The sequence below is a fragment of the Puntigrus tetrazona genome, chromosome 7 (genome assembly GCF_018831695.1).
Source record: "Puntigrus tetrazona isolate hp1 chromosome 7, ASM1883169v1, whole genome shotgun sequence".
Taxonomy (NCBI): Eukaryota; Metazoa; Chordata; class Actinopteri; order Cypriniformes; family Cyprinidae; genus Puntigrus; species Puntigrus tetrazona.
This window is the reverse complement of record NC_056705.1, coordinates 35,601,652-35,628,950: the sequence shown is the minus strand read 5'-3', so window position 1 is coordinate 35,628,950 and position 27,299 is coordinate 35,601,652. Positions and strand designations below refer to the sequence as shown.

Here is a 27,299-nt window from a genome sequence, read left to right as displayed (position 1 = left end):
CAACAGTCATCAAAGAAACTGTAATGGTCTTTGTGTTGGTCAGATACTTTTGTAGTGAGTTATGACTTACATTTCATTGGCTTTTTACTCTTACGTAGGTTGTTTTGAAGTTTAACAGTTTAATAAAATGGTTACCAATTATTTGACTGGCGGTGCAGATCTAGACCCAAATCTGTTCCACCCAAAGCATTAATATATAATGCTTAATATAATATAATATCGTTTATCATTCGTTTTTCAGTTGTCAGATTAATGTTAAATTTTTTTCCAACTACATGCATCAAAGAAACACACATATTACAATAATATCTTTAGCATTAAACCCATATTTACAATTGATAGTATGTGTTTTGAGCACCAATCAGTATTTTAGAAATATTTGTAACTAATTATTTGCCAATGGCTGCATAAAATTCACCTTTGCCAAGGCTATATTTTTAAATATATTAAAATAGACTTTGTAATAATTCACAATGTTGCTTTTTTTGTAACAGTGTTGTAACAATATTACTCAGTTTCTATAATGAGAGTGATACTGTCACAAATGCAACTCTGCCACTACTAAAATTATTGCACACTAAAAATATTTTTAGTGCAACTGCAGTTTTTAGTGGCATTTGCACGTACAATATTATTGTCTAAACCTTTGCTAAGAATGAAACAGAAACTGAAATGTTTCCTGAAAGAAATAAATGCCGGCATTCCATTTCATAGTTGTCTTTAATCACAGTCTTTAGATTTTTACTGTAGTCCATCCTCATTGACGTCTATATTTCGTAATGCTGGAAGCAGAGATTTTTCATGGTTATTTATAAATCAGATTTTTACAGTGCAAAATATTTGCGTGTTGCTTTGTTTGTATTGGCGGTTGCTGTCAGATGTTTCCATACTGGTCACAGAGAGTTCAGAGTGCACTCGACAGATACCTGTAACGCTCAGCAGGACACTGGAGGGAATCCCTGTGTTTGTCTCATCATCACAGCTAATCAGATTGGCCTCCTTTCTCAGAGTTCCAAGTGGGATGTTTTACTAAAGTATGTTGGTTCCCCCTTCCCCCCCAAGCAGCCAGCCGGCCCCATGTGATTAATGTGGGCTGTGTTTCTGGTCACCACCTGTTTCTTAGCAAGCAATAGCGCAGAACTGCAATGCAGCCCTAAAGCTGTACTGTTTACAGCTTTAGACCACACTTATGCAGTGCGTAGGCAACTATGTGCATTTTAAAGAGATAGCAGACCCCCCCAAAAAAAGACATTCTGTCATTGCATTTTTACTCTGTTGTTCTCATGGTTTATGTTATTCTCCTAAAATGACCAAAACCGTTAAATGTTTATAGAACAAAGTGGTTGTGAAATTCTACAAAAAAATGTGTTTTTGTTCCACAGAAGCAGCAAAACACGAGTTTGGAATGGTGTTAATGTTTAAAGAGATTTTTCAACATTTAATTTGTGTTCAAAGTAGTTGCATTGCAGCAGAATGAATTTAAATGAATGAAATTGATTTTATTAAAAATTTTTACTTTTTAATTTTTATATTTGTTTTTCTGTCTCCATACAATGAAGGTCATTGAAGTCCAGCGTTGTTTTGGACCCAATTGACCTTTATTGTATGGCCAAAAACAGCCTGATAAGAGAAATAGTAAGTTTGCTTCATTTATTTTCTTTACTCTTTTATAATTAGTTTAATATAACTTTGAGCAGCTCGCCTGATTAAATTGTGAGGGCATGTGCTGCTGTTCAGAGCGAGTAGTTACATTTCTGTTTGGGAAATGCTCTAAACTAAATCATGCTGATCTGTAGAGTTGGACAGAAGTTTGTGGACATGATCCAGCCCTGCCCTGTCAAGCCTGATAACGCGGCTTCTTTGGATTTCTGAGATATTTAAGGCTTTATAGGGATACAGTAGGCGTTTTCTTTAGACTTTAAGCCATTTTGAGGATCTGATAAAGAACCGCTGAAGAAATCTTGCTAATGTAGCCAAATCATGGGAGAATTATTAGACTGATAATGCCACCATAAGTACAGCCATCTATTTAAATAAAAATTGGTCACCAGTCATTGGACTTTCCACTTTGAAAATGACCATTCATGCAAGGTACAACCATAGATATGTATAGGTAGATACCCTATTATTTAGGATACGGACGTGTCTTCACGCTTGAAACGATGGAATAGGGAATTTAGCTATACATATCTATGGGTACAACAATGCTCATCATGTTATTGTTTATACTGTTATCAGGGATATGCAGAGCGAATGTGGGCAGCCACAGCATAATTTTGAAAAGTCTCTGCTTTGGTCCATTTACACTAAAACACAGCCCCGGAGTTTCTGCAGCATTTTCAAAAGTGTTCATTTTCGACCTCAGAAAAGCTGGAGTAGCGTAAAGATAGGCGTAACCGTAGCAAAAGTTAAGCATTTTAAAAGGAAAAGTTTGCCGAAATGTCGCCACAGGCACATTGAGATAGACAAGATAGACAGGTAGTAACTCATAGTAAATACTCCACACATGAATCAACTGTAAATACACAACTGATAATGGCGCACTTTTTAATTTTGAGTGTTCTTGGGTGTTTAATTATTTTGTCAACTCATCCACCATCTTGGATGAATTTCTCACTGAGCTTGTTGCAGTGAATTCCTTGCTCTGCTGAAAATGCTCCCTTAAAAACAAGACTCCCATTCTACACCGAAAGATACTGCTTTGAGAAGTAGCCTTTTTTCCTTTATAGCTCCCTTTTTGGCCATTTCTTAAAAGTTGTGGGAGTCTTTCCTCCTGGTAAATCGCCCTCGGTTTGAGACATGTCAGGTAGACAGTTTATGGAGATCTGTGGTTTATTTTTCATCTCCTGTGCGTTACGGGCTGTATGCTGCATTCCTGGATAGGTTTGGGAAGCTCCTCGACACGTTCTGCTGCAGTCTGGTCTGGCTTTCCTCTTCCTGCTCCCACACGTGTCCACGGCCTGTCAATGTCTTCAGACCGTAGCTTCGGCTATTGTTTAAACAGAGCTGAGGGTGTGTGCAGTTTAAAGACATCGGCCATCAACGGAAGAGCTCATTCCTCCTTAATGTGCTGCTGACTAATAGATGAGCAATGGAACATTGTGCTTTAAAACTCACGTTTACACCCACCGACACAGTATTAACTACACACCCTGCTCTCATTTACCAACACACCCACACACACTTAAACAGGGTGGGAATGGCACGCAGTTGCTTCTCTTCACTAGCACAGAAATGTCTAATATGTTTTGTGTTGCCATTTTATCACTTGCTCTCTAAGCAGTAATTCACTAAAATTCTGTCATTTACTCATGACAATCACTATATCGTGTCAAACCTTATAACACGAACTCATTTGGTACGTAAAAGATAATATTTTGAAGTCATCCAGTCATGAAAAAAGAATTCATGAACATGTTACCATTGCTTTTGATTAGAACTGTCATCATATCGTATACAAACAGAAGCTTAAAGGTGTTCAAAGCAACCTGGTAAAATAAAAGTTGTACTGTCACAGAAATTGATTACTTAAAGTAATAATAGAACTACTGCTACTAGTAATAATAAAATGATCATCATTACATTATATATTTTATAGAAATAGGACCATTTACCAGAAAAAATATTTACCAGAATTTATTTATTAGAAAAACACAGTATTTCTGAGTTTTTAATTTAGATTTTTTTTTCTTATCTAATAGATGCTTTATATTTAAAAAAGTGTGATTATTTAACTTTTGATTGATTAAAAAAAATCTAGTCAGATGAAAACCAGGAAATTAATGGAAAACAGAATATGGTGAAATAAAACTGAATTAGAGGGAAAAATATTGGGAATCTGGTAATGGAATTTGGAAAAATATTAAATGGAAATTGGAGGGAAAAAAGATTTCATAGGACCCTATTTGGGTTTACTTTCATTTTTGGATGATCTCTGTCTTTTATGATTTTTATGATTTTGAATGTTATGGTTGAGTTTTAGTAGTTATATAGATTTAGATATGTATGTTAATTTAAAGTTGTATCAATATCACTAGAGAGGTAACTTTTATTTACCCATCTTATGTGTGTAATGAAGGGGTTGTTATCTGTTCACTCAGAGATAAGGCTACAAATTTACCTAATACTTGAAAAAAATTGCGTCACTAAGGTGACCCAGAAAACTCTTGGTCACTTCTGTACATTCCTTTTATGCTTGGCCACATACAGTAAATGTGTCTTTGAGCTATATGCTCTCTTTAAACCAACGCCGTCATCCATGTGTTTCGTGATCACTTATTGACGAATCCCAAAAGTCCAAATGTTTATTTAATCCGTTGGGTGGAGTATAGCTTACATAGTATGTGGATTTAACAGATCAGATGATAATGATCTGAAAGTCGGATTTCTAGAACATGCCCATGCATGAGCTGGACAAGCCGGAAAGAAATAAAATATTACAATTATTGTAAAGTCTTACTTGTGATTTGACATACTGAAGTTCAAACTTGACCTTTGGACAATTTTGTGGAAGTATTGGCCTTTTCTTGTTCATCTAGATAGATGCTATGTTAATAAAAAGTGAAGCTGCACAGATGCTACCATAAGGTCAGTAACACATCAGTGTAATTGTGGAGAGCCATGTTGTTCCCACTACAATTTTGCATAGCCATACCTTGATTGGCGGCATAAGGAATGGACTCTCTAGCCATTTTAGCTTGCCATGGTCTTTCTGATAACGACATTTTACTTCCTGGTCTCATGGCATGAACGTACCTTGGTGCACTTTTTACGAGACACAAAATACTTACAAACATATCACTGCAGTTTCCACAAGAAAAGAGGCACCTAGAGACCTTCTATTCCTCAACAGATTCACACATATTTACAGAATTTCGATTAATAAAGCGCAATTTTCAATCATGTTATGACTTCAAAACAGTTAATATGCTGGGATGGTTGAAAACTGTTCATACATGTCGTTAGCATCAGGAATGCCGTGTGACTACGGTTCGACAAAACAGTTCAAATCAGTGTAAAACAAAGTTGAATTTGGATTTGGTGTAGGTTAGAGCATTAACTTTTAGCAGCAGTCCACAGGTATTTCAATTGTGAACAGCTACAATACATAACCTATATCAAGGTTATAAAATAGTTTTAGCACCACTCAGAGGACATTTCTCAAAGGCGAAACGTGCAATAAGATACGTAAAAACAGTGTTGCACAAAAAAAACCCAGAAGTACATATTTTTATTAGACCAGGTTGACACTGTACTGTATGTTCAACCGAGTGCCTCAAATTAAACCTTAGAATATCTTTTAATGTTTTTAAAACTTGCCTGCTTTCACATGAGCAATTGCTTGCAGGTATTATTGCTATGCAAGTCTTAACCATTATGACTGGTTCACTGTACTTACTGCTGTACCAGCGTCAGAGTCTGGGTGATGTAACCAGATGGCAGCCAGAAACAGAAGTGCACTGTGTAATGGGTTCACTGGGGTTAGGCTTGCCCTGGCACCAAACCAGCGCCGCATGCTCCAAGATGCCACTCCATTGGCGCTGCGCCAGAGTCTTGCTCAAAAAAACACATGCATGCATAACTCTGAGACACTTTGAGGACTCCACAGGTCCCATCTGTCTGCTGGTATGTTTCTGAACGCCTCTGAACTATGACATTAACAGTGTACAGCTGGAGGCTCCCTTTTGAAATTCTCATTGGTCAAGGGGTTCCTACACAGTACGTTGAGCAAGTTAACTATGCAAAAATGAAAGTCAAGCTTCAATTTCATTAATTACTCACCCTTCCGTTGTTACAAATCTATAAAACATATTTGAACGCATTTCTAACTACACCTGAGACACATCTGTTTCTTCATTTTTCCAAAATGCTTCAAAAAGATCATAAATTCAATCATATAAATCAAGCAGGTCTTCTGGAGGAAAGATGCACAGATGATTAATATGATAATATATGACAAATGATAATATGATAATGTATTTAATAACATTTTAACATTTAATTATTGTACATACACATTGAGCTGATCACCTTGAGCATTTTGTCATGACTTTGTTTGACTTTTACCAGTTGAGTGCAATAATGCAAAATCAAAATCACTAATAAGTTGCTGGCAACTGGCAAAGCTTTTTTCATGATGATGCAACATTGTTAATCTCATGTGAGGGCCGTGGTACAGATGGTAATCCAAGAGTTGTATCAATTGTCAAATTTCTACCATTTTATCATGCCTGCAGGCTTGGCCACGAAGAATATTGTTGGCCAAATTTAAGTCACTTGTGATGAAAGTGGCGGCTAAATGTATTGTGAATGCACTGTTTATTGGAACAAAAGGAGATCTAAATGTAAATCCCAATGTTGACATGAGCTGTAGAGTCAGATTTGCGTTTAGAAAAGTACAATGTCATTGCTTACTATTTAGCAGTTTACTTTTGATATTTTGTGCCTGTCTTTGATATCCAAGAGCTATTTGCTAAAGGGATAGTTCACCAAAAATTTTTAAATCTGTCATTAATTACTCAACCTTATATTGTTTCAAAAGCCATAACACCTTAGTTCATCTTTGGAAAACACATTTAGATTATTTTTAGTTCTCTATTGAATGCACAGTGAAGACTTGGCGTGGACAAGAAGAATTTCTGAAGGTTGTTTTCTTTGCATACAAAAAGTATTCTCGTTATTGTGGTTGAACCTGGTGTTCTTATGTTTTTTTGGCAGTTATGTTGCTGATTTTAGGTCTATGCAGGATCAGAAAACTCTAAGATTTCATTACAAATATCTTCATATGTGTTCAAAAGATGAAGGACTTATAGGTTTGGGATGACGTGTAAATAATAACAGAATGTTTTTTTTTGGTTTTATTCTTTCTCAAGTTCAGTGCCCTTACACATATGCTGTCACCGATCATCCAACCCTCTGCCATCTTCATAATCAATACATCTGATGCCATCTGACACACTGCAGCTATGTACCAGGGTCAAGGTCGCATGTCCTCATGTGAATGGTTCCAAACCTATCATTTATTTTCTATTTTATTTTATAAATCTGCAAATCCTTGTAACGGCCAGGATATACTTGTTGCACTCTTGTTTCATACACAGCTATGTTTGCACAGCTTGCAAAGAACACTGAATTCTATTGCATATCACTTTTTTAAAATAGACATAACAAAAAAAAAGGGAGAAATTGACAGATTTTGACCAATTTCTTCAATACCAGTACACTATTTTACTTTGTTTTGTTTTTTGTAAGGCTGGAGGTCTGTTTTCACCTGCACTTGTTTTGAAAAAGTTTAAATTCCACACAATACACACAATGCTGTAGTTCCTCTTGTGTGACAAAAGCTCAGTGTTAACAGATAGCCGCTCTTGGATCCAGTCCCTTTGCAACATTATCCAAATCTGCATCATTTTGTGCTATCAGATGCACAGCAGGAGGAAGAATAGTGTCGGTCATATGGGGTCACTCCGCAGGACAATGTGCTCAATGTGTTTGGGCTGGTGGGTGACTGAAGGAATGGAATAAGCACAGTGCGAGTGAGTCAGTGCCCATGGGCCAGTTAACTGCCTCTGAGCACTGGATCAATGATTTATCTGGACCGCTGCACTTCACAGCTTTGGAAACAGCTACCAGATAAGCAGTCACCCCTGTCTCCTCTTTTACTTCCTCCCATCGTGACTGTGCACTAAGCGATGACCTGCACTCATCCTGATATTCCCCCAGCTCCAATTCAGCTCAGTGTGTTCTGAACACGAGCCGGGAACTGGCATACGGTGTAACATTTAAAGAGTATCACACCATTTGTCAAGCCGATCTAGTGATATCTAGAGATGAGAACTTATCGCGAGTGGGCTCGTTTGAAGTTGGCTAGAAGGGAGCCACCAAATGTAACAATCACGCAGAGCGTCTTGGAAAACGCATAGCATTCATGGCTGAAATTACGCAATCAGTTGTTCTCCTGTTTTGTCTTATAATAGATGCATGGCCGTATTATTAATCTGATTACATTTTTAGAATATGATTTCATAAAATCAAGTGGGCATTAAATCAACCACTAAACTATCAAATTTGGCCAATCCAAAAAATGAATAAACTTTTATAAATAAAAACAATAAAAATAAATAATGCAGATGTTGGTCGACAACCAATATTGTGCAAATATATAGCAAATTTCTGTATTGTATTTGAATAAATTTTGTGCTAACATTTAGCTACAGTAGCAACCATCTTGGCATGCACCAATATATTTATTAATAACCTTTGTAAAATATGTGACCCTGGACCACAAATCCAGTTATAAGTGTCTAAAGCTGAATAAATAAGCTTTCCATTGATGTATGGTTTGTTATGATAGGATAACACTTTGGCCAAGATATAACTATTTACAAATGTGGAATCTGAGGGTGCAAAAAATGACCTTTTAAGATTGTCTTTAAAGTTCTTAGCAATGCATATTGCTAATCAAAAATCAAATGCATATTACTAGTTTGATTAATGTACTGTAAATAACATTTACAGTAGAAAATGTACAAAATATCTTCATGGAACATGATCTTTACTTAAAATCCTATTGATTTTTGGCAAAAAAACCCCAATACAATGTATCTTTGGCTGTTGCTACAAATATACCCCAGTGAATGGTTTTGTGGTCCATGGTCACAAATTTATAGTTGCTTAATTATAAAGCAGTATTATTTTCATATTATGGATGCTGTTAAACTACTGACATTTTTGCTATTTTGTCTCCAATTAAAAATAAAACATTAAGAATCAATAATGAAATTAGCCAGTAGCGGAAATGAGCATGCGCGATTAAATATCCAATGTCGATCAATACCAGTCCCTTAAATTGAAATATTGGCCAGTAACCTTAATGCTATCGATATATTGTGCGTCCCTTCAGCCACACCAACACTCCAAAATTATGACAATGGCTTTTGCGTGGACTAGGAACATCTGCTTTTCCTTCATATCTAATTTGATGGAACAATTTTGCTTGTCGTTTATAACGTCGGATGTAACATTTAGCACCCTGAACCATTAATGTCTGTTTAGGAAAGGCAAAATGGCTGAGCTAGAGTAGTGTGCTGTCTTTACAGTGGTTTGGGGTCATGCTGTTCAGCTGTCAATAACGGATGGACTTATTGATGCATTAGCAGAGAACACAGTCCTAATAGCCTCAGTCTTCCTGTCTGAAAAGGCGGCACCCCTCATTTCTGATTAATGGATCATTAGAAGTCCGACCTTTATCAGTCACACTGCTGGCTGTTCTATTACAGTTTGCAAAATGCTCGTAAAATGCTTCCTAATTGGAAGATAACCACTTCTGTGTTGTTTGTGAGATACTGCTTAAGGCCACTGTATAGCGGTGTACTATATAGTCAACGACATCAACAAAAAATGGGCACTTTGATCATTCTTGACGCTCTTTTGTAATTTCGCTAAAGGTACTTGCTGTTTGTAGTGTGACGATTTGATCTTAGGGCAGTTAATATAGCATTTATAGGTCCTGATGGACACATTTCCAGTTTTTAACAACATTCAGCTGGAATAATGTGATTTCCTCATCACAGAGGAAACCTTTCCAAGAAACCTCATGAAGAGGAGAGAGACGCTCCCTCAGTAAGCTTTCCTGTGGCCTCTGAAGCTGAAGAGCACAGCTCGCTCCTGTTACATCGCCTTGAGAAAACAGTACGCCATTGTTTGCTGCGGAATGCACAGGGTGTCCAAAAAAAAAAAAAAAAAAAGGAGGCTTAACTTCAACCTGACCCCTTCATTGTTTATTATTCACATTTTGTCATGTTTACTTTGTTGTTTGGTGGAAAAAAAAGCCATTTTGCGTCATGACAAAATTTTAATTTTGGGAGGATCACTCTTTGAAAGTTCCATACGAAATCCTGCCTCTCACCCACTTAAGAAACACAACACTCTTACATAACACGAGTCAAAAGTTCAGTTTTAAATAAGAGACTATTGGATTGTGCGTCTGTGTGCATGTTCGCCTTTTTTCAGTTGTTTTCCTCACATGACTCTCTTGAGATGCTTCGTTGCGGCTGGAATTAGGAAATAAACTTGCATACTGTACCGACCCACGGGAAACTGTTATACATGTTAAATATGTGTTAAGTAACCTTTTCCAGGTCGGTAATCAAAATGATTCAAAAATCAATTTAGATGTGTTTATATGTCTGGGTGGCAGAGTTTAAATAACAGGGCATTCAGATTCATAAAGAGAGAAAAAAAAAGTATTTTAAAATGATTAAAGTTAATGTGCAGAAATATACATGGAAAAAAAACTACTTTGATTATTTGATACAGTTGTTAAAAGTAGATTTATTGAATACATTGCATACAGTGTAACAAGTCATGTTGCAGAACATAAAACTTTTTATGAATTATTAGCACTTGATTTTGCATAAAAAAATAAATGAAATTAAAACCACTGAATGGTTTTTTTATTTTAGTTAACATATGTAAATTCAAAATACACTACAATACAGTCATTTATACATTTGTTTGTAATTGGTGCAAAAGGTTTTCAAAGCCATATGAAATAAAGTGACTTCAAATGTTACATTTCTTACACCATTGTATGCTCTTTAAAATTAGGTTTTTATTTTCTTTATCTCGGATGTGTGTAAACACTACCCCGAGTCTGGATACCGAAAAGGTTAGCACAATGCTGCAGTATATAGTCCATCGCCTTTGTCGTGTTGCTTGGCTAAATACGATCAACATCGGTTGACATTTGAGTCTCTGTAAATTGTCATTGAGCTTGTATGCCTCTGACTCTCATGTGGTGACAGCAGCTGTTTGTGGCCACCCACATCCCGGCTCGGTCATCAGCTGCGCTAATTTTAGGCTCTTTACATGTCAGGAAGAATGGTAAACCTGCAGGCTTTCAACGCAAAGGCCTTGATTGGAATTCGACATAAGTTTCCACCCAAAGCTTAAAAACAAACCCAACAAACCATCTATTAAGCATTTCTTGGATCCTCCGTGCACCTGTTTTGAAAGAATCCTTCTGTAGATCATCAACAAAGCGTTCATGCTCTCAGGATGAAGTACACCCGAACGAGGGGCTGAAGAGTCTGGCCTCTTTTTACTTTGTTTACGCAATTTCATAGCCGGTACAGCGACATGTATCTGTGGCATGTGCTGTTGTGGTCGTGAGATACTGAGCCTGCTAGAAGCATTTGGCCAAGTATCTTAGGTGCTTTAGCGAAATAAATCGGGCCTAACATAAAAAAAGTTGTTTATTTGGTCATATTTTGTTTTTCAAACCTGCGTGATTTTTCGTTTTTTTGTGTGGAACCAAGACAAATATTAGCCTGGATCTTCATGAACTTCTTTATGCAATTATAAAGTGGTGATGATACAAAACGTACAAAAAAATACCATAAAATTATTTTCTATAAATAGTGGCTTTTTATTATGAAGCATAGTAGGCTTTGCTCCTAATATGCACCGATTTCTTCAGAATTCAGAATTAAGCAGTTACACTGTAATAAGTAAATTAATTTCACTTAAATGAAGCATCTAGCTGCAAAACGTTCAATCTCAATTGCAGTCAACTTTTTTTTTTTTTTTTTTTTTTTTTTACACAACAAGACAATTAAATATACACATCCTCATATTTTCCCATGCATCCCCATATTTTGTCTAAATACACAAAATTGTATTATTCAAGTGCAGAGGGATTATGGGTAGACCTACCCAATCTTCTGCACAAATACATCTCTAAAGGTCATGATTGGTAATGAATGCAACAGTATCAGGTTCATTTTTTTTTATATATGGCCTATTTTTCTTTATTCTTGATTTCTTTTATTATGCACATTTAGTTCATTCGTGTATGTCTTCTTAAAAGGGGTTAAACAAATGAAGCTTTACTTAGTGCGCAGATGGCTTGACACAATATAAACCGATATCTGATAACACAAATCATCTTACATGAGTGAATTCAGCCTCGGGAAAAAAATAATAAGCGACTCAAAACTTGTCTCTACAAAAATTGTCTCTGTATATTGTTATCGACTTCAGACCGAATCTTGACGTAACTCATCAAATGTGCACGCACCTGTAGGAAACTACAAAGGTGTAAAAAGGACTATGTCCCTTAAGGCTACAGAAAGCCTGATTACTAGGTCAACACCGAATCCTTTTTTCCTCGCATTTTCTTGTCTGACTTAAAAACATCAAAGCTTTTAAACTGAGCTAAAAATGCTTTTCTCTAAATTCTGAATCACGAAACTCTGAAGTTACACATCAAACCTTTATATTATATTATTTAAAGTCGATAGCAATTTCAGTTTTAAGAATCATATTAAATATCGTTATAAATATCGTCACGACAAGAACAATTCCAGTGCCCGGTCATTTTAATGCCACGGTCGGACAGGAAGCAAGGCATGTCTTTGGAAGCGCATGTTTAAAATACCAGACACGCTAATTAACTCTGAATAGACTGCTATCACAGGGAAGTGTGTGTGTGTGTGTGTATGTTTAGGAGAAAAAGATATTTAAAGAATACTCTTGATAGTCACGCTTTCTTGTTGTGTAGCGTAAGCGTGAGAGGAAAAGCGGTCTGTGACAGGATGAGGGGAAGGATGTAGCTTTCAGCTCAGGGTTGAAGGAAAGCAGGCGAGTTTGAGCCGTGACTCACAGACCACTGAAAGATAAGAGACTAAACTTCCCTGCATGTGCTGAATGAGGGATGCTGTTATACACAACAGCTCTTCTGTTGTTTGGGTACCATCAGTTCTTTCTGTTTTTCTCCCAAATGCTGTATGTACTTTTTTGTTTTATGCTGCTGTCAAGTTTAATGGGTTCTGTGTAGATCAGTCCAATGATAATTCCACCAAGCTTCAATTTTAATATTTCTTCAAATTCCTCATAAGTTCCATTTTAATCGTTTTTATGAAATAAAACTAAGCATGCACGATTTATTGATTGATGCAAATGATCAATTTATTACAGGTTTAACAAAATTACATTTAACTATTTAATTAAAAATGGTTTAACTAGCTACATTTCAACTAAGCTAAACATGCATAATAATTTTTGTTCAAATATTTTTAATTTTTCATAAGTGTTTATACTTTTTTTTCCGGATGAAGGCATGAAACACTAACTATTAAGTTTCTGTTATATTTTTAGGCAAACAGTTCTGCGCTGCAACTAAGATCTGCTGTTAAAAAATAAAACACACAAGCATTCTTCTTTAAAATATTAATATATTTCTGCCACAGATTCTTCAAGAACATAAATTTAGGTTTTTAAATTTTATTTGTTTTTTTTTGTTTTTTTTATTATACCAAAAAAAGACTGACCAGACCAACCTTTGTCATGTTTATTTTCAAAAATAAAATAGAGAAATGATAAATCGCTGAAACTGACACTCATCCACATTCAGATAGCGTAATCTTTTTGCACTTATGTATTCGCATACGTAATCTGATTAACCCTGCTTTTGACCCTACAAATTCCGTGACTTATTGTACCTCAAATTCCATTTTTATTTGGATTTCATTCCATTTTCCACATCACGGAGATCCTAGGACTCCAGCTCTGTCTGCTGCGATACCGAGCATCTCACATTAAATGAAAGATGCCTCTCACATGTGACTCAAGTACACAAGACCGATCACCACCCACATGAACACAGACCCTCGTTTCACATCCCTGACTAGTTGCTGAAAGGCACCACTGCTTTAGACATGGAGCGTATTGAAATTTGAGCAATGCGTCCCCTCTAGCTGTGTCATGAGGCACCATAAGAGTTCTTCTGTCTCGTACGCTCTCTCTGAAACCAACTTTTATTCATTTCTTAACTATTAATTGACAGTTCTGACTCTGAAATGCTATCCCTAGATTAAACACTATGCTTGCATCCGTGCAGTGATTGAATAGGGTCGTGGATTGAGTCACTAAAATGGGCCTTAGAAATGTTTTGTTTAATATAACATGAATGTCATGAATTAATGCAACTTCTTTTATCTTTTAGAATATTTCTGGCGTCTAAGTTTTATTAAAAACTGCACGGTTTAACCCATAGTTACGGGTTTTTGTGGCGCTCTGGTTTGTGTTACGCCGACTCTTCTTTTTCAGGGTAAAATCACTGTAGTGTATTACTTATTCTGTCTGATGTTTGAGATTAAACACGCTTACTGTAAGAAGTCCAGCAGCATTACATTTCATCAAGGTTTGTAATAAGACTTGCTTTTGCTTCCCGTTTTTGGCCAGTTTTTGCAGATGACTAATCTGGATGCACAGATGTGTTCGCGTGCCAAGAGCGTCACATAAATACTTAATGCCGGCTGATGTCAGATGTGTGAAGGTTTAAATCCGTTTTAATTGCATCCAGAGTATGCCGTTACGCTGGGAGCTTTGGTGGGGGTTATATAATTACGCAGCAGACGTAGATGCCAGGGTTTCTGCAGTGCAGACGTCTGGGTTGCGTCCCAACTCTAATGGTCCCAAAGACCCTCTCCATGTTGCTGGCAGATTTAAGAATATCTGGAGAGAAACACAGGTGCTGCGCTCTCTCTAACGCGTAGGGTTTGCTCAGTCAGCGCTCGCTCTGGAATACATATTCCCATCTGCAGCACAAGAAAGCTTGCTGAAGGATTTCGCTGTGTGCTTGGTGCTACTTCGAAACAAATTTGAGAGAATTTAGAAGCTCGGGCTTTATCAAACAATAAATGTTGTTTTGCCGCTTTTGGATGTAGTGTGACAGATCACTGTTGCGTGAGCTATGCTTTACATTTAGCCATTTAGCAAACGCTTTTATCCAAAGCAACACACTAATGAGGACAACAGAAGCCATCAGAACCAACAAAAGAACAATGATATGCAATAAGCGTAATGTGACGAGTCTTAATTCGTTTTTAGAAAATATATTTTGAACGGATTGCTTTGCTAAATATATGCACAATATTACTTATTCATTATAAGCTGCTGTCATACAACATTGTTTGTATATCTTAAATGAAAGCAAGTTTTTCTTACAGCAGCTGTTTTAATGTTTATATGTGATCCTGGATTACAAAAGCAAAATATATTTGCATATCTGCCAGAAATGCGTTGTATAGGTCAAAATGGTACATTTTTCTTTTATGCAAAAAATCATATTAAGGATATTAAGGATCATGTGCCATGAATATATTCTGTAAATTTCCTAACGTTTTCTAATATCGCCCAATCCTAACAAGACCATACTTCAAGCTTATTTATTCAGTTTTCGTATGATGCATAAATATTGTTAAAAAAAGACCAGGGCCAGGGTGGCATAGCCTAGTTCATTTAAAAGCTGTCTTTGCAAAAATAAATAAATAAATAGATAAATAGAAAATGATGACGATTATTAAATAAACCATTTTTTGGTTTCAAAAAATAATTTTGGTGCATCACAAAAAAGAAATGGCCACAAATGTTTTAAAATTTTTAAGATTCTTTGAGATCTAGCAGTTTAAATTCATAAATATGCATTTGCTGGATATTTGTGGCATATGGTTCATTCATGCTTTATTGGTAGTTTTAAAGAAAGGTTTAAAGGTTACAGTGTTGACCTAGAGCAATGATCTCTTGTGGATCGTTGTTGTTTTTTTCTTGTTTAGCAGTATGTTGGGCTGGGTCGGGCTGGGTTGTTGAATCGATGAGGCTCAGTGTGACCCCGAACAGGCCCGGTCACCTACAGCGGCAGACTGAATTATTATTGACCAGAGAGTACAGCATTAGTTGAGCTGCCGCTCCCATTACAACAACTGAATGCATCCCACAGATAATCTAAAGACACTCTGGAGGATTGACTTCATTTAGGCCGCTCAAAACACTCTCACACTTAGTAGTGCAGCCGTTCAGGGCTCCCTTTTGTGCGACTGCACTGTAATCCAGGAAAAATGTCCTATTTCTGGTGTAGGCCAAGCGGTGAGTCACTTAACAGTACCGCACAAGTCTGAAACTGAAAGAGGAAATGGGGAAAATGAGTGCTGTTGCAATTTTCTGGATCGTCTGTAAAGCATAAAGGTAATGACCAAAGTGCCAAAACACTTGGAAGGCAACCAATACAATACTGTCCTAATGATATGATGACGGCACCATTCCTATTGAGAGTGATTTATAAAGCGCAATAAAACATTACGCACATATGCTGTTTTTATGTTTCCTGTGAATTGCTTGACCCACCAACTAACCCATTGTATGAGACTTACTGCGAATTTTCTCAATATGGCAAGCTAAAATCTGATTGGATGGCTTCATATTGTTTCCAGCAGTCAAAGTGATTAGTCCACCAGGAAACAAATTTAGATGTGTCTCCAGGCTTCTACAATGGAGCATAAGTAGTTGTTGAATTTAAGACTGATTTATTAGCACCTTTTCATATCATTCCTGTCTTTATTAGAAGGTGTAGCGAGTCCAATCCAAGAAAAACACTTACTGGAAGTTACTTAAGTATTTTCAATGAATCATATGACATTTCAAAACATGAAGGTTTCTTAGAGGCCTTTAAATGCTTACTGTGAAATTTTTATCTCAAAGCAGCAGGGTTGTTATTGTTAACTAAAACTTTTACAAACTATTTTGTTCATTGAAATAAAGCCAAAATAAAACAAGATATAAATATTGGATGAAAAAGTAAATGAAAATTAAGAAATGCTGGCTTAAGTTGTAGTACTAAATTATTATTATTATTATTATTATTATTATTATTATTATTATTATTTTTTTTATAATTTAAATTATTATCATTATTATAAATTAAATTATTATTATTATAAATTAAATTATTATTATTAATTAAATTATTATTATTATTATTATTATTATTATTATTAATTAAATTATTATTATTATTATTATTATCACTATATATTTATACATGTATATAACTGAATAAAAATAAAAACAAAACATAAAAAATTATATCTAATTATTTTTATTATTTTAATTATTTTTATTTTTATTTTTATTTTTTTTAAGTGTGTGTGTTCGTTTTTAGTTGTAGTCACAGTCAGAGCTTAGCAGTGATGTGTTTACAAAGACAATCTATGACACATAACTGACTTGTCTTTGGTCATCAGTGATTTTAGAGGAGTTTTGGGTGAGTCTGGCATTGACCTCAGAGAAATCACAAAGTATTCATGCAGGATGACTGTGTCCATTGGTGTTAGTCAGACTAAACCCACTCCACCGCAGGGGATTTACAGTGTCCAAAACAGCCAAACAACTCGTTTCTAAGTAACATTTCTGTAGTCACTTAAAAAAGTCAAGTGACCTTGTGACACGACTCCAGCTGATTTTTGCAGTACTGTTCATTTTTGGGCCTAAACACACAATCCACCAACAAGCTCTAACTCAGAGAAGTGTGTATGCACAATGCAAAATATTCAATTCAATTCAACTTAAAAAATCTGATCAAGTAAAATAAAATTAAAAATGAAATTAAATAAATGGAATGAAATGTATTTACACTACTGGCTAAATGATAATAACTATTATATTTTTTATTATTTATAATATTTTTTTAAATATTTATTCTTATTAAGCGTCCATTTATTTGAAATATATTTATTTGAAGTATAAACACATTATAATGTTATGTACTTATATTATAATGTTGTATGCTATCATTGAAATATTACTAACTTTCTTTTATTATAGAAAAAACGTCTTCAATTCAAAATAAACAACTTTCTAAAAAATATGAAAATTAAAAAAAAAAAAAAATTATTTGTGTACTTGTGTTTTGTGACCACTGACATCAGAGTCCTGAACATATGAATCTTAGGTTAAATTATTAAAACATCTTGGGAGTTACGTCAAGTAAAAATGTAAAGGTCAAAAGGGTTCAGCTGACAAAAGAATTGAGGAATACTTGATCTATAGAAATATAAACATATGTTGTTACACTCGCGCCTGGTTAAGAAAGGCACCTGAGACACTGCAGGCCCAAACTCATTGCACACGTGGAGAGGATTATGGTCTTATCCCATTGACACTGTTTGGAGAGTATTTTCCCTGTGATGGCTCTCTGGCCAAGAGATAATATTTACCTGATGCGGTCCATTAGAAGATGTGGCGTGAGATCAGAGTGGGCTTGTTGTGTGTTTGTGTGACTGACAGAATGCTCCATTGGTTTCATTTGAGATCAGTTCACAAGCTCTTACGCCGAACGCCCTCTGTGGAGCTCATCCAGAATCTGCTTGCTAAACGTTCCCCTGTGTCTTGTGTCGGGAAAAGCCACAAACTTCCCGTTCCTTGCGTTTGATGTCATTTTATTCTCGGTTCAATATGTGTCAGAGTGGATTTCGGTAATTGTGATGAATTCGGCTTCTCAGTCGTTTATTCACTCCCTCGACTTCTTCTAGGAGATCAAGACCTTTAACTCAAGACAAAAGCCTTTTGTGTTGTTATTTCATCTGTGGAGGATTTGCCGCTGCCAATAAGCAGCAGAGCATGATGGGGTCGAATACACCATTCCCTTTCATAGCAGGCCTTGCGCAATATATACGCGGTCGCCATAATGTGATTATATGAGCTAATATTATGCGCTTTAAATTCCAGTCTCTTGTTATCACTCAAACGAAGGAATTTTAAAGACATAGTTCACCCAAAAATGAAAATTATGTTTTTTTTTTTTCCTCACCTTTAAAGCATCTTAGGTGTACGTAACGTTCTCCTTTCAGACAAATCCAATCGGATTTCTTAAAAAAAAAATTGTCCCGACCCCTCCACGCCTTCGAATTTTGTTTTTTGGCGTGAAATAACGTTTGCGCATTTGTAATAAAGCGTCCCTCACATGGCTTCAAGGGGTGAATAAAGTCCATGCATTTGTACTATGAATATCCATATTTCAAACTTAATAAGTACTTTTCTCTCACGTCTGCTGTCTGTGGAACACTTGATAGCACTGATGATGATAATAATAATAATAAATACCTGTTACAAAGCCTAAAGAAAATCACATGTTTATGTTTCTAATTGCAAAGTCCCTCATTTTTGAAACGCACACAGAAGTGCTAAGAACGCTTTTGGAAAGCACACCCCTGTATGTGATATGTGAATCTCAGCAGACTTTAATGGCAGCTGTTTCCTGCAGCAACAGGAATGTTGAGCATCAAGAAGTCTGGCGGTCTGTCCTCGCCGTTTTCTCCATGTCTGTTTAAAGTTTTTTGGCTTCAGCAGGCCTGTGATATATCCGTGAAGTATTGCCGTGTCTTTGACTGCACAGGAAGAGTTAAGGGGACACTTTAACGGCTGATTTCTGTCCTCGTCTGACCTGCTTTCCTGCAGCGTCCAGGCCTCATCCATTTAGTGCGCAGAGCCGATGATGGATTTCCGAAGCACCGTTTAATAATATTTCGGAGGAGTAACTGTGCAACATCAACTTGATGATTGGCAAGTGCTGTTCCTGGTGAAGGGCTAAATAGACTTTTCCAACGCGGCTTCCAGAGGCAATTCGTAAAGTTATCTCTGTGTTTGACATAACCTTTTCTAGACATTACTTAACATAGCTAACTAGTGCGTCACGATGGCCGGACTGTTACAGTAGCTCATGGCTGTCAGCTGTACGCCGCTGGTGCCGCCCTACCCAGAATTCCATTCGTCTGTGGCGGAACAGCTTGTCCTTGCTTCCCCCGAGAGCAGTAAAACCCACTCTGAAAGTCTGACTCATAACAGGGCGGTGTGCGTCTGGCGCACTTGGCTGTGAGATTGACCTCTGGAGCGGTCGCGGGTGCCGGGAGAGCGCTGTCCCTTCAGACGGACCTCGGCAGCTCGTTCCACCGAGGAATTTGTTTACTTGTGGCGGAGGAGCTACAAATAACGAGCGTGTTTACGCACAACTCAATAACTTCCTGCTCTTCCGGGCAGGCTCGTATCAAAAACAGGCCCGAAGGGGATGCAGTGGACACTTACAACAGATGTAGTACGGTCTTACAAAACATTTGTTTGTTTTTTTCTTGTTGCAGTCCACTTACAAGTGTTAGTCAAGGCGTCTCGGATCACACTCTTTGTAATTACTTTCCGCACGTTTTTCACACTGACCCTTGCAATCAAACAGTCTGCACTTTTAAGACGTCTACAGTATGTTAATGCACTGGTTTGGAAATCCTCTCCACACATTTAAAGTTGTGGGTTTGTAGGCATCTTGTAAAACCTGCAATGCGCATTTTTACAAGTATTTGTAATATTTCTATGGCAATTATGTAAATTGAGAATCTTGCATATGCCAGGGAGAGTTTTCTTTTAGTTTTGTAGCCATAGTATGTCAAAGTGGGCTTCAATGGAGCATTAAGTCGAAATGTAAGCAAGCATAAATTTTCAGCCGTACCCCACTTTGACAAAGCATATTAATTTCTTTGTTGCATATTGAATTTGCGCATTTCATCCTCCAGGTTCATTCTAATTGAAAGTTTAGTCCTCCATACGTTTGTCACCTCTCTTAATGTGTTTGTTTTTTTCTGTGCTCACAGGCTTTTGGCAACGCTAAAACAGCCCATAATAACAACTCCAGCCGCTTCGGGAAGTTCATCCAGGTGAACTATCAGGAAAGTGGCACAGTTAGAGGGTAAGAGCTGCGTTTGTCTCTCTCTGCGGTGTTGCAGAGGCGTTTGAAAACCCCTGTTTAATTTGGTTTTTCTTCTTTTCCAGAGCGTATGTGGAGAAATACCTGCTGGAGAAGTCCCGGCTTGTCTATCAGGAACACAATGAAAGGTACGAGCTCTCGCGTGATTTGTTGACGCCGTTGTATATTATTTTAAACAGTTAAGAAATGAAGTCAGCAGCTGAATTGATATATTTTGTAATTATATCAACATTATTATACTGTACTACGCTACAGTTTATTTCAACTGGAGAGAGAGCGTAGATTTGGTAGAAGCTTGTGAGGAAATCAATCCAGTAGTGAACATGTGGGAATCATTTCTGTTGTCAGAGTAATTGTTCGGTTTATACGTGTGAAACTCAGCTTTATCTACTGGCTGTCATTACCAGTCCCACTGGTTTCATGGCATGATGGTTTATGAAGGCAACAGAGCATAATTTCCTTGTTTTTGGGAGTTTGGTGCAAACCACAGCAGTCATACTGTAGTATCGGGGACATGCTTTATCAAACTGAAACCAGCTTAGCATCATATGATGCAAAACATGATAAGGTGACAATCAGTAAAGTTATCTCTTTGTCGTTCTCACTATTTGTCCTTACCAGCTGGGACAATGACATGACATTTTATATATACAGACACACTAAAACTGCCATAAAGCCACCATTCAAACAGAGTCAGATAAAAGCTATAAAAGCCATCATTGGGCCTTTTCAGAAGGTATACATTTGGACCTAAAAAGTCCATATTGGTTCCTCATTGGCAGTTTTGGGGGTAATGCTTTACAAGTAACGCGAGTTACGTAATCAGATTACTTTAAGTATCTGGTAAAGTAACTAATTAGTTTTTAATTTATTAGGAAATATCTGAGTTATCAGTATTGCCAAATATTCTGTTTCCCATACATTGACTGACAGCTCTTGTGTTGCCATGTTGAGAGAAATCCGAAGTAAATGCAGAGACGTTGTTTGTGCTGTTTGGACATGATGCTTGCTGTGGTTCTAAATGCGAACAGGCATTTACTCCTCTCACCTGCACAAAAACAGATTTAGCATTCCTCAAAGTAAATAAAATCTCATGTAAGAATATTATACAAACCTGTAATAATTAAATGTATGTATTTAAGCAAGGCAAGTAACTCAGGAGTAACACATTACATTACTTTTTCCTAAAAAGTAATGTAATTAGTTACTTTCTTACGTAGTAACACAACATTTAAAAGAATCTTTCCACAACGCTGCATATTAGTGCCTCAAGTATACATATTAGTACATAAAAGGTAAAAAAGTTAACCTTTTGAAAGGTAACTGTCACAGTTGATAGCTTTTGTGCCTTTTTTCTGAATTACTCGAATGCACTTCTTTTTTTGATTAACATGTTTTTAATTTCAGATTTAAAATTAGATTTTTATATTTTTGGAGGCATAAAGTCAAACATAAACCTGTAAACCTACTTTGACTGGTTAAGGAACTTGTTAAAGTGGTAGTCTGTTGTAAATAACCCAAGCTGCTACTGTCCAAACTGCAACTCTTTTGTATTTATACGCACATACATTGTATATACTTAACCTGATGTCACATCGGTTTGTTCTTTCAGGAATTACCATGTGTTTTACTACCTGCTGGCAGGAGCGAGTGAAGAGGAGAGGACATTGTTTCACCTCAAAAAGCCCGAAGAATACCATTACCTCAATCAGGTACGTCCTGATACTGCTGCATGCACCGCGCTCACCATCGGTGACCCTATTTACTACTGGTATTAACATTCGTCTCAGATGATCCGATCACAAGCGGTCAGCCGAGACGCATTGTCTTCACATCTGGCATGTCCCGCGACCACTTGCGATCGAATTTCATTGAGGGGGAGGGTGTCTGAATTCATGGCCACTTACGTCACTTACTATGTCAGTGCGTCACTGCATGTTGGTGTCATGCTAACGGAAGATGTTCAATGAAGTCTTGTGAACAATTTTGTGTGGGCATTTCCAAATTTTTCAATTGCTCGAATGTTTTCTCTTCAAGCCTAGCTGGAACTAGCTGAAACAGTAGACCGTTTGTCGTCCATTATCCTGATGCAATTGATATGGGACGCGCGCTTGTTTCTCAGCATCCTGAAACGTGGGTTTAAGAGATCCACTGTTTACACATGGAGCTGTCCATCCACATGTGGCTGAATATCCTGTGACGGTTTCTTTCAAAAGAAAAAAAAGAACTGTTTTTCCCCTCTGTGTAAAACAAAAAGAGAGATTTTGGGGAATGTTCATGCTCTTCTTTTCCATACGGTTAAAGAGTGTGATAAAAAGGCACATTGGAACAGAATTATTTCGGTAATTCGGTAACTAAAATGACTCAATAACAGCTTGGATATTCTGCTATAACTATTGTATTGCTCCTTTAGTGTAAATGCAAATTGTAGTTTTAGGGGTCAATTATAGATTTTGTGCCACAGCACTGTAGAATTTTATTTTTATATATTTTTAAATAAATAAATAATACTGTCAGTCAGATTCACATTTAACTTTTGTTCTATATTTTGTGGTTAAAGAATCAAAATGTGTAAATATCAGTGTAGGGAGGTTATGATACAGAATACCTGTTGATCAGCACTTCCTGTATACCGAGATGTCTTTTGATCCATCTTTTGTCACTAAATCAGTGACCTAACTTAGTGTGTCCCGCTTTAGTATGTGAATGTGTGACAGTAATAGCTACACGCTGCATTGTCGCCATCTTTTTTCTGTTCTGCGATTGGTGTTCACCATTGTTAAAGAGCTGGATTTTCTACGGTTATTTTATTTAATTATTTTTAATAAAAGTACCTGTACGTCAGGACCATGGCACACCGCCTCCGCTGTTAAAAAGCTTTAATAAATAATAAAGCTTTGTTGACGAAATTGGATGGCAGCAGTTTTTTTTTTTGTGCCCTTGTGGAGTCAGTTTTAGTCAAGAGTGCGTGTCAGGCAGCTGCTCTCTGAGGCCGTAACAGACCCATTGACGGATTCACTCTCACTGGGCAAACAGGAAGGAGGGGAAAATGGAGGAAACAGATTCCACAGTTCATTCCTTTCAGCTGGCCCAGTGGTCTCGCACACAGAGACGCTTTAAAAACCTAATCCCCCCACAGAAAGCAGCCCTGTGCTCCTAACATGCCCCTCATTTCCATAACACACACCTGCCTCATGCTTTTGTTTCTGTGTGAAAAGCTGTTGCACGCAGCCGTCCAGTCTTTTGTTTGCGTGTGTAACTGTTTTGTCTCATGAAATGTTAAATGCTCAGGAATATTAACAGTGCATGTGTTAATAACAGTTTTGGTTTAATATGCCTGCGTTTGTGTATCTTCCATCGCAAACTAAATTAGAAGAGCTTTCTCAAAACAGCTGAAATCTTCGGTCTGATTGGCTAGCTTTTACATCACACACTAAAAATATCAAAACCGCTTGTGGGTTTTTGGTTGACTAGACAGCCATCATGACCCGTTCTTACTCAGTAATTTTGACCAGCGTTTGACGGGCCCTAGCAGAGGTCTTAGGGTTTCGCATACACAGGATCTCTGTTGTCTCCAGCCAAGAGTCCCTCTTTTTGTCCTTGATCTCGCCCGTCCATCTGGCTGCTGGCTGCACACACAAACTCCTCTGTGCAGTTGCATATTCATCAGGAAAAACAGAAATATCAAGTTAGGGCTACATACAAAAGTCCAATGCTCCAGTGAGCTTAATAAGGAAGAAATTTTAGAGGTGTGAATTCTTGTCATTTCTTTCCAGTACCATTCTAGTCGCTCTTTCTTAACTTCCATCTCCTAATGTTTTAAAGCCTCAAAAATATATATGCAGAATTTTGGCTGTGGTTGGCAGATTTAATCTAGCCAGTTGTTTAGCTTTGCTAATGGTCAAAGCGTTTTGAAAAGCTGTCAAGACCAAATACGTGTTATTTGGTTTTTGTTAGCATTTCACAATAAGGTCCAATAATTAATTTATTTATGCATTAGATACAACAAACATGTTTTGCAGCATTTATTTATTTAGAAAAGTTATATAGAAATCATTGTTTTTCCTGTTTGCTAATGTAAAAGCTAGCATACTGTACATAGCTTTAATTTAAACTTTTACCACACTTTTTTATAAATTCAATAATTCCTTAATTTTATAAATCCTTATAAATTCGTACACGCGTTTCTCCTGGGTATAAAAATACACATATAACTCATTTTAGGATCTGTCATGTCAGCGTGTACCATCTTTTGTCATAATCTGTTGAGTATATGTAAATTTGTGCTTTTGCCTTATCAGAATGGTATACTAGCATACTGCTTAGGCTATTTGAATTCACTGAATGCGTTTTTATTCACCTTTTTCTTTAGACATGTGAAGCAGTTTATAGTGTGCCGCAGTAATGTTTTAAACCATGGTATGCTGTACTGGAACGCGCTCAATTGACTGATCAAACATGGGAATTGGAGATTAAGTCCATTGCATTATGGGATAGCTGCACGTTTTAGCAAATGTAGTCATCTGAGCATTCCATGTTTAATTTTGCGCACATTGTACTGTAAAGAAAGAAGTATAAGTAGTGTGACAGCATCCCATTCTGAGCGTAGCCTTTGTGTTTCTAACCCAGAGCATGTGGCTATATTGTCTAACGCTTTTGTTCTTCCATTTAAAAACTGCATGTGTTTAACAGGCATTGTGTGGAATGTCGCTCTAATCCCATCTACCTTACTTCCAGATGACAAAGAAACCTCACAGGCTGCACTGGGAAAATTACTATGAGAACGAACCGGTCAGTATCGAAATAATGTGTTGTTGCTGTACAGAGAAGAGTCACTGTCTCCACAAATCACTTTCCATAGCTGTTCCTTTGTACCGTACACTACTCCCTCCTCTGTTTGTGTGTGTGTGTGTGTGTGTGTGTGTGTGTGTGTGTGTGTGTGTGTTTGTGGTTCAGGATGTAATTAGTGCACTCACTGCATCTCGCTGGCTTTTTCTTAGGCTGTGCATATTGTTTGGTCATTGTGTTTTAGAGGTGTTCCCTGATCTGGCGTCATGCAATTCTTCTGCTTCTTTAAATAGATTGAACTCCGGGCATCTCGGTCAGATCTCTGTTGCCAAGTAAACACAACAGTTGGTTGGATAAGACTGATAAGCGACAGTGCAAACAAGTTTTATTTGCGTTGGGAGGGTGTTACAAATGTAAACTTGAGATCTTAGACTCTAATGACACAGAGATCTAATCCAAGACTGCACTAGATGAGAATTAATGGGTTAAATACTGCTAAATAATACTGTTCTCACAACATCAAAAATGTATTCACATAGTACAAATACGATAATAAGATGTTAATAGCTAAATGTCATTAATTATTAATGCTAATAATATAAGTAAATGCATTAAAGATTATTAACAAAGAAACATAGCGTTTTGACAAAGTGGCAGATACATTCGTCTGCATCTTTCTGCAGGAGTAACCCTTTTAAATTCATATTTAAAGTTAATTTCCTGCTCCCTGTATGATGGCGTGACTAGACTACTGATGGAGATCTGATTGTTTCATGCTGTAAATAGTTTTTCATGCACTTTGAATCAAGCAAAGCCACATACTTTAGATTAAGCTTGATTTCAAGAGGTCTGAGATAAACTTTAACACTCTACTACATGAAAACAACTCGTATAAACCAATGACCAAATCAACATGGGAATGTTGGCGTGATTGTTGTTGTTTTTCCTGATTGTTGGTTCATTGTCTTTGTTCTCTGTCAGGGGTCTCAAACTGTCGACCCCTAAGTGTCCAAAAACAAAAGATCGCTCATTATAAGCTGTTGAAGTCACACACAACTGCTTTTCTAAAAGAAACACAATTGTTGTAAATGAAAAGATCACGTGAATCGATCACTGATGTATTGTAGCACTTGGACTCATGAGGACACTAAACTTGAAAAGCATAAACAAAATTATACTAAAAACACTTTTGTAATGACTTCTCAGTGCTTTGCTCATCTACCATGATAATGAATTCAATTATCTTCTTGTTTTTTTTAGCTCCAATTATTTTTGATATGCAGTTGATTTGTTTTTAACTAAATTCATCAATAGACATACCAATAATAAAATAATAATTAGATATAAATTTGTATTAAATAGGCCAAAAAATGTCTTTTTAATTGAATGAGAGACCTTATATAGTTACAATTCTAAAAAACTTTTGTAGACAACTTATATGTATATAATACACACGTAGTGTTGGGTCACCCTCTTCTAATGAACAGGTTTGGCTACTTTAGTATCCATGAGTACAGATCTTATGGTCTGCATAAAGCCAACTCCTTATCCCAGCTGAACACCTCTGGTGTGACTTTAAATGCAGTCACCGAACCAGAAACTCATCACTAAACACCAATGACTTATACATTTAATATATGGAAAAGGGTCCTGTCCAAACTGTTGATATAAAATTAGTGGCACATATTTCCCTAGAATATCACTATATGCTGTAACATTGCGTTTTGTACTCAAATGAGGTGACCCAATGTTGAATGTTTTTGATCCACTAACAAATGTTGACTACTATATATATATATTTAATTTAATTTGAGTTTGAGACCCCTGTTGTTTATGCCTGGTTTTGGACTTCCTGCGCCGTTCACAGTGTACGTGTCGTGAGTGATTGTTTAAATAAACAGCAATCAGAAGGTAAGTGTTCATA

The 27,299-nt window shown here is 36.7% G+C and overlaps 1 protein-coding gene across 10 annotated transcripts in view; it reads left to right on the top strand.

Moving 5' to 3' along the window:
- Positions 1 to 27,299, top strand: part of myo9aa (myosin IXAa) — a 96,640-nt gene that overhangs the window by 30,189 nt on the left and 39,152 nt on the right. For 8 of the 10 annotated variants that reach the window (XM_043244857.1, XM_043244856.1, XM_043244848.1 and 5 more), the window contains exons 3-6: positions 20,475 to 20,569; positions 20,653 to 20,715; positions 22,200 to 22,299; positions 25,325 to 25,378. In XM_043244857.1, coding sequence (XP_043100792.1) covers positions 20,475 to 20,569; positions 20,653 to 20,715; positions 22,200 to 22,299; positions 25,325 to 25,378 — 312 coding nt within the window. The remainder of the gene's footprint in view (positions 1 to 20,474; positions 20,570 to 20,652; positions 20,716 to 22,199; positions 22,300 to 25,324; positions 25,379 to 27,299) is intronic. The other 2 variants (XM_043244852.1, XM_043244850.1) reach the window with 1 other exon arrangement.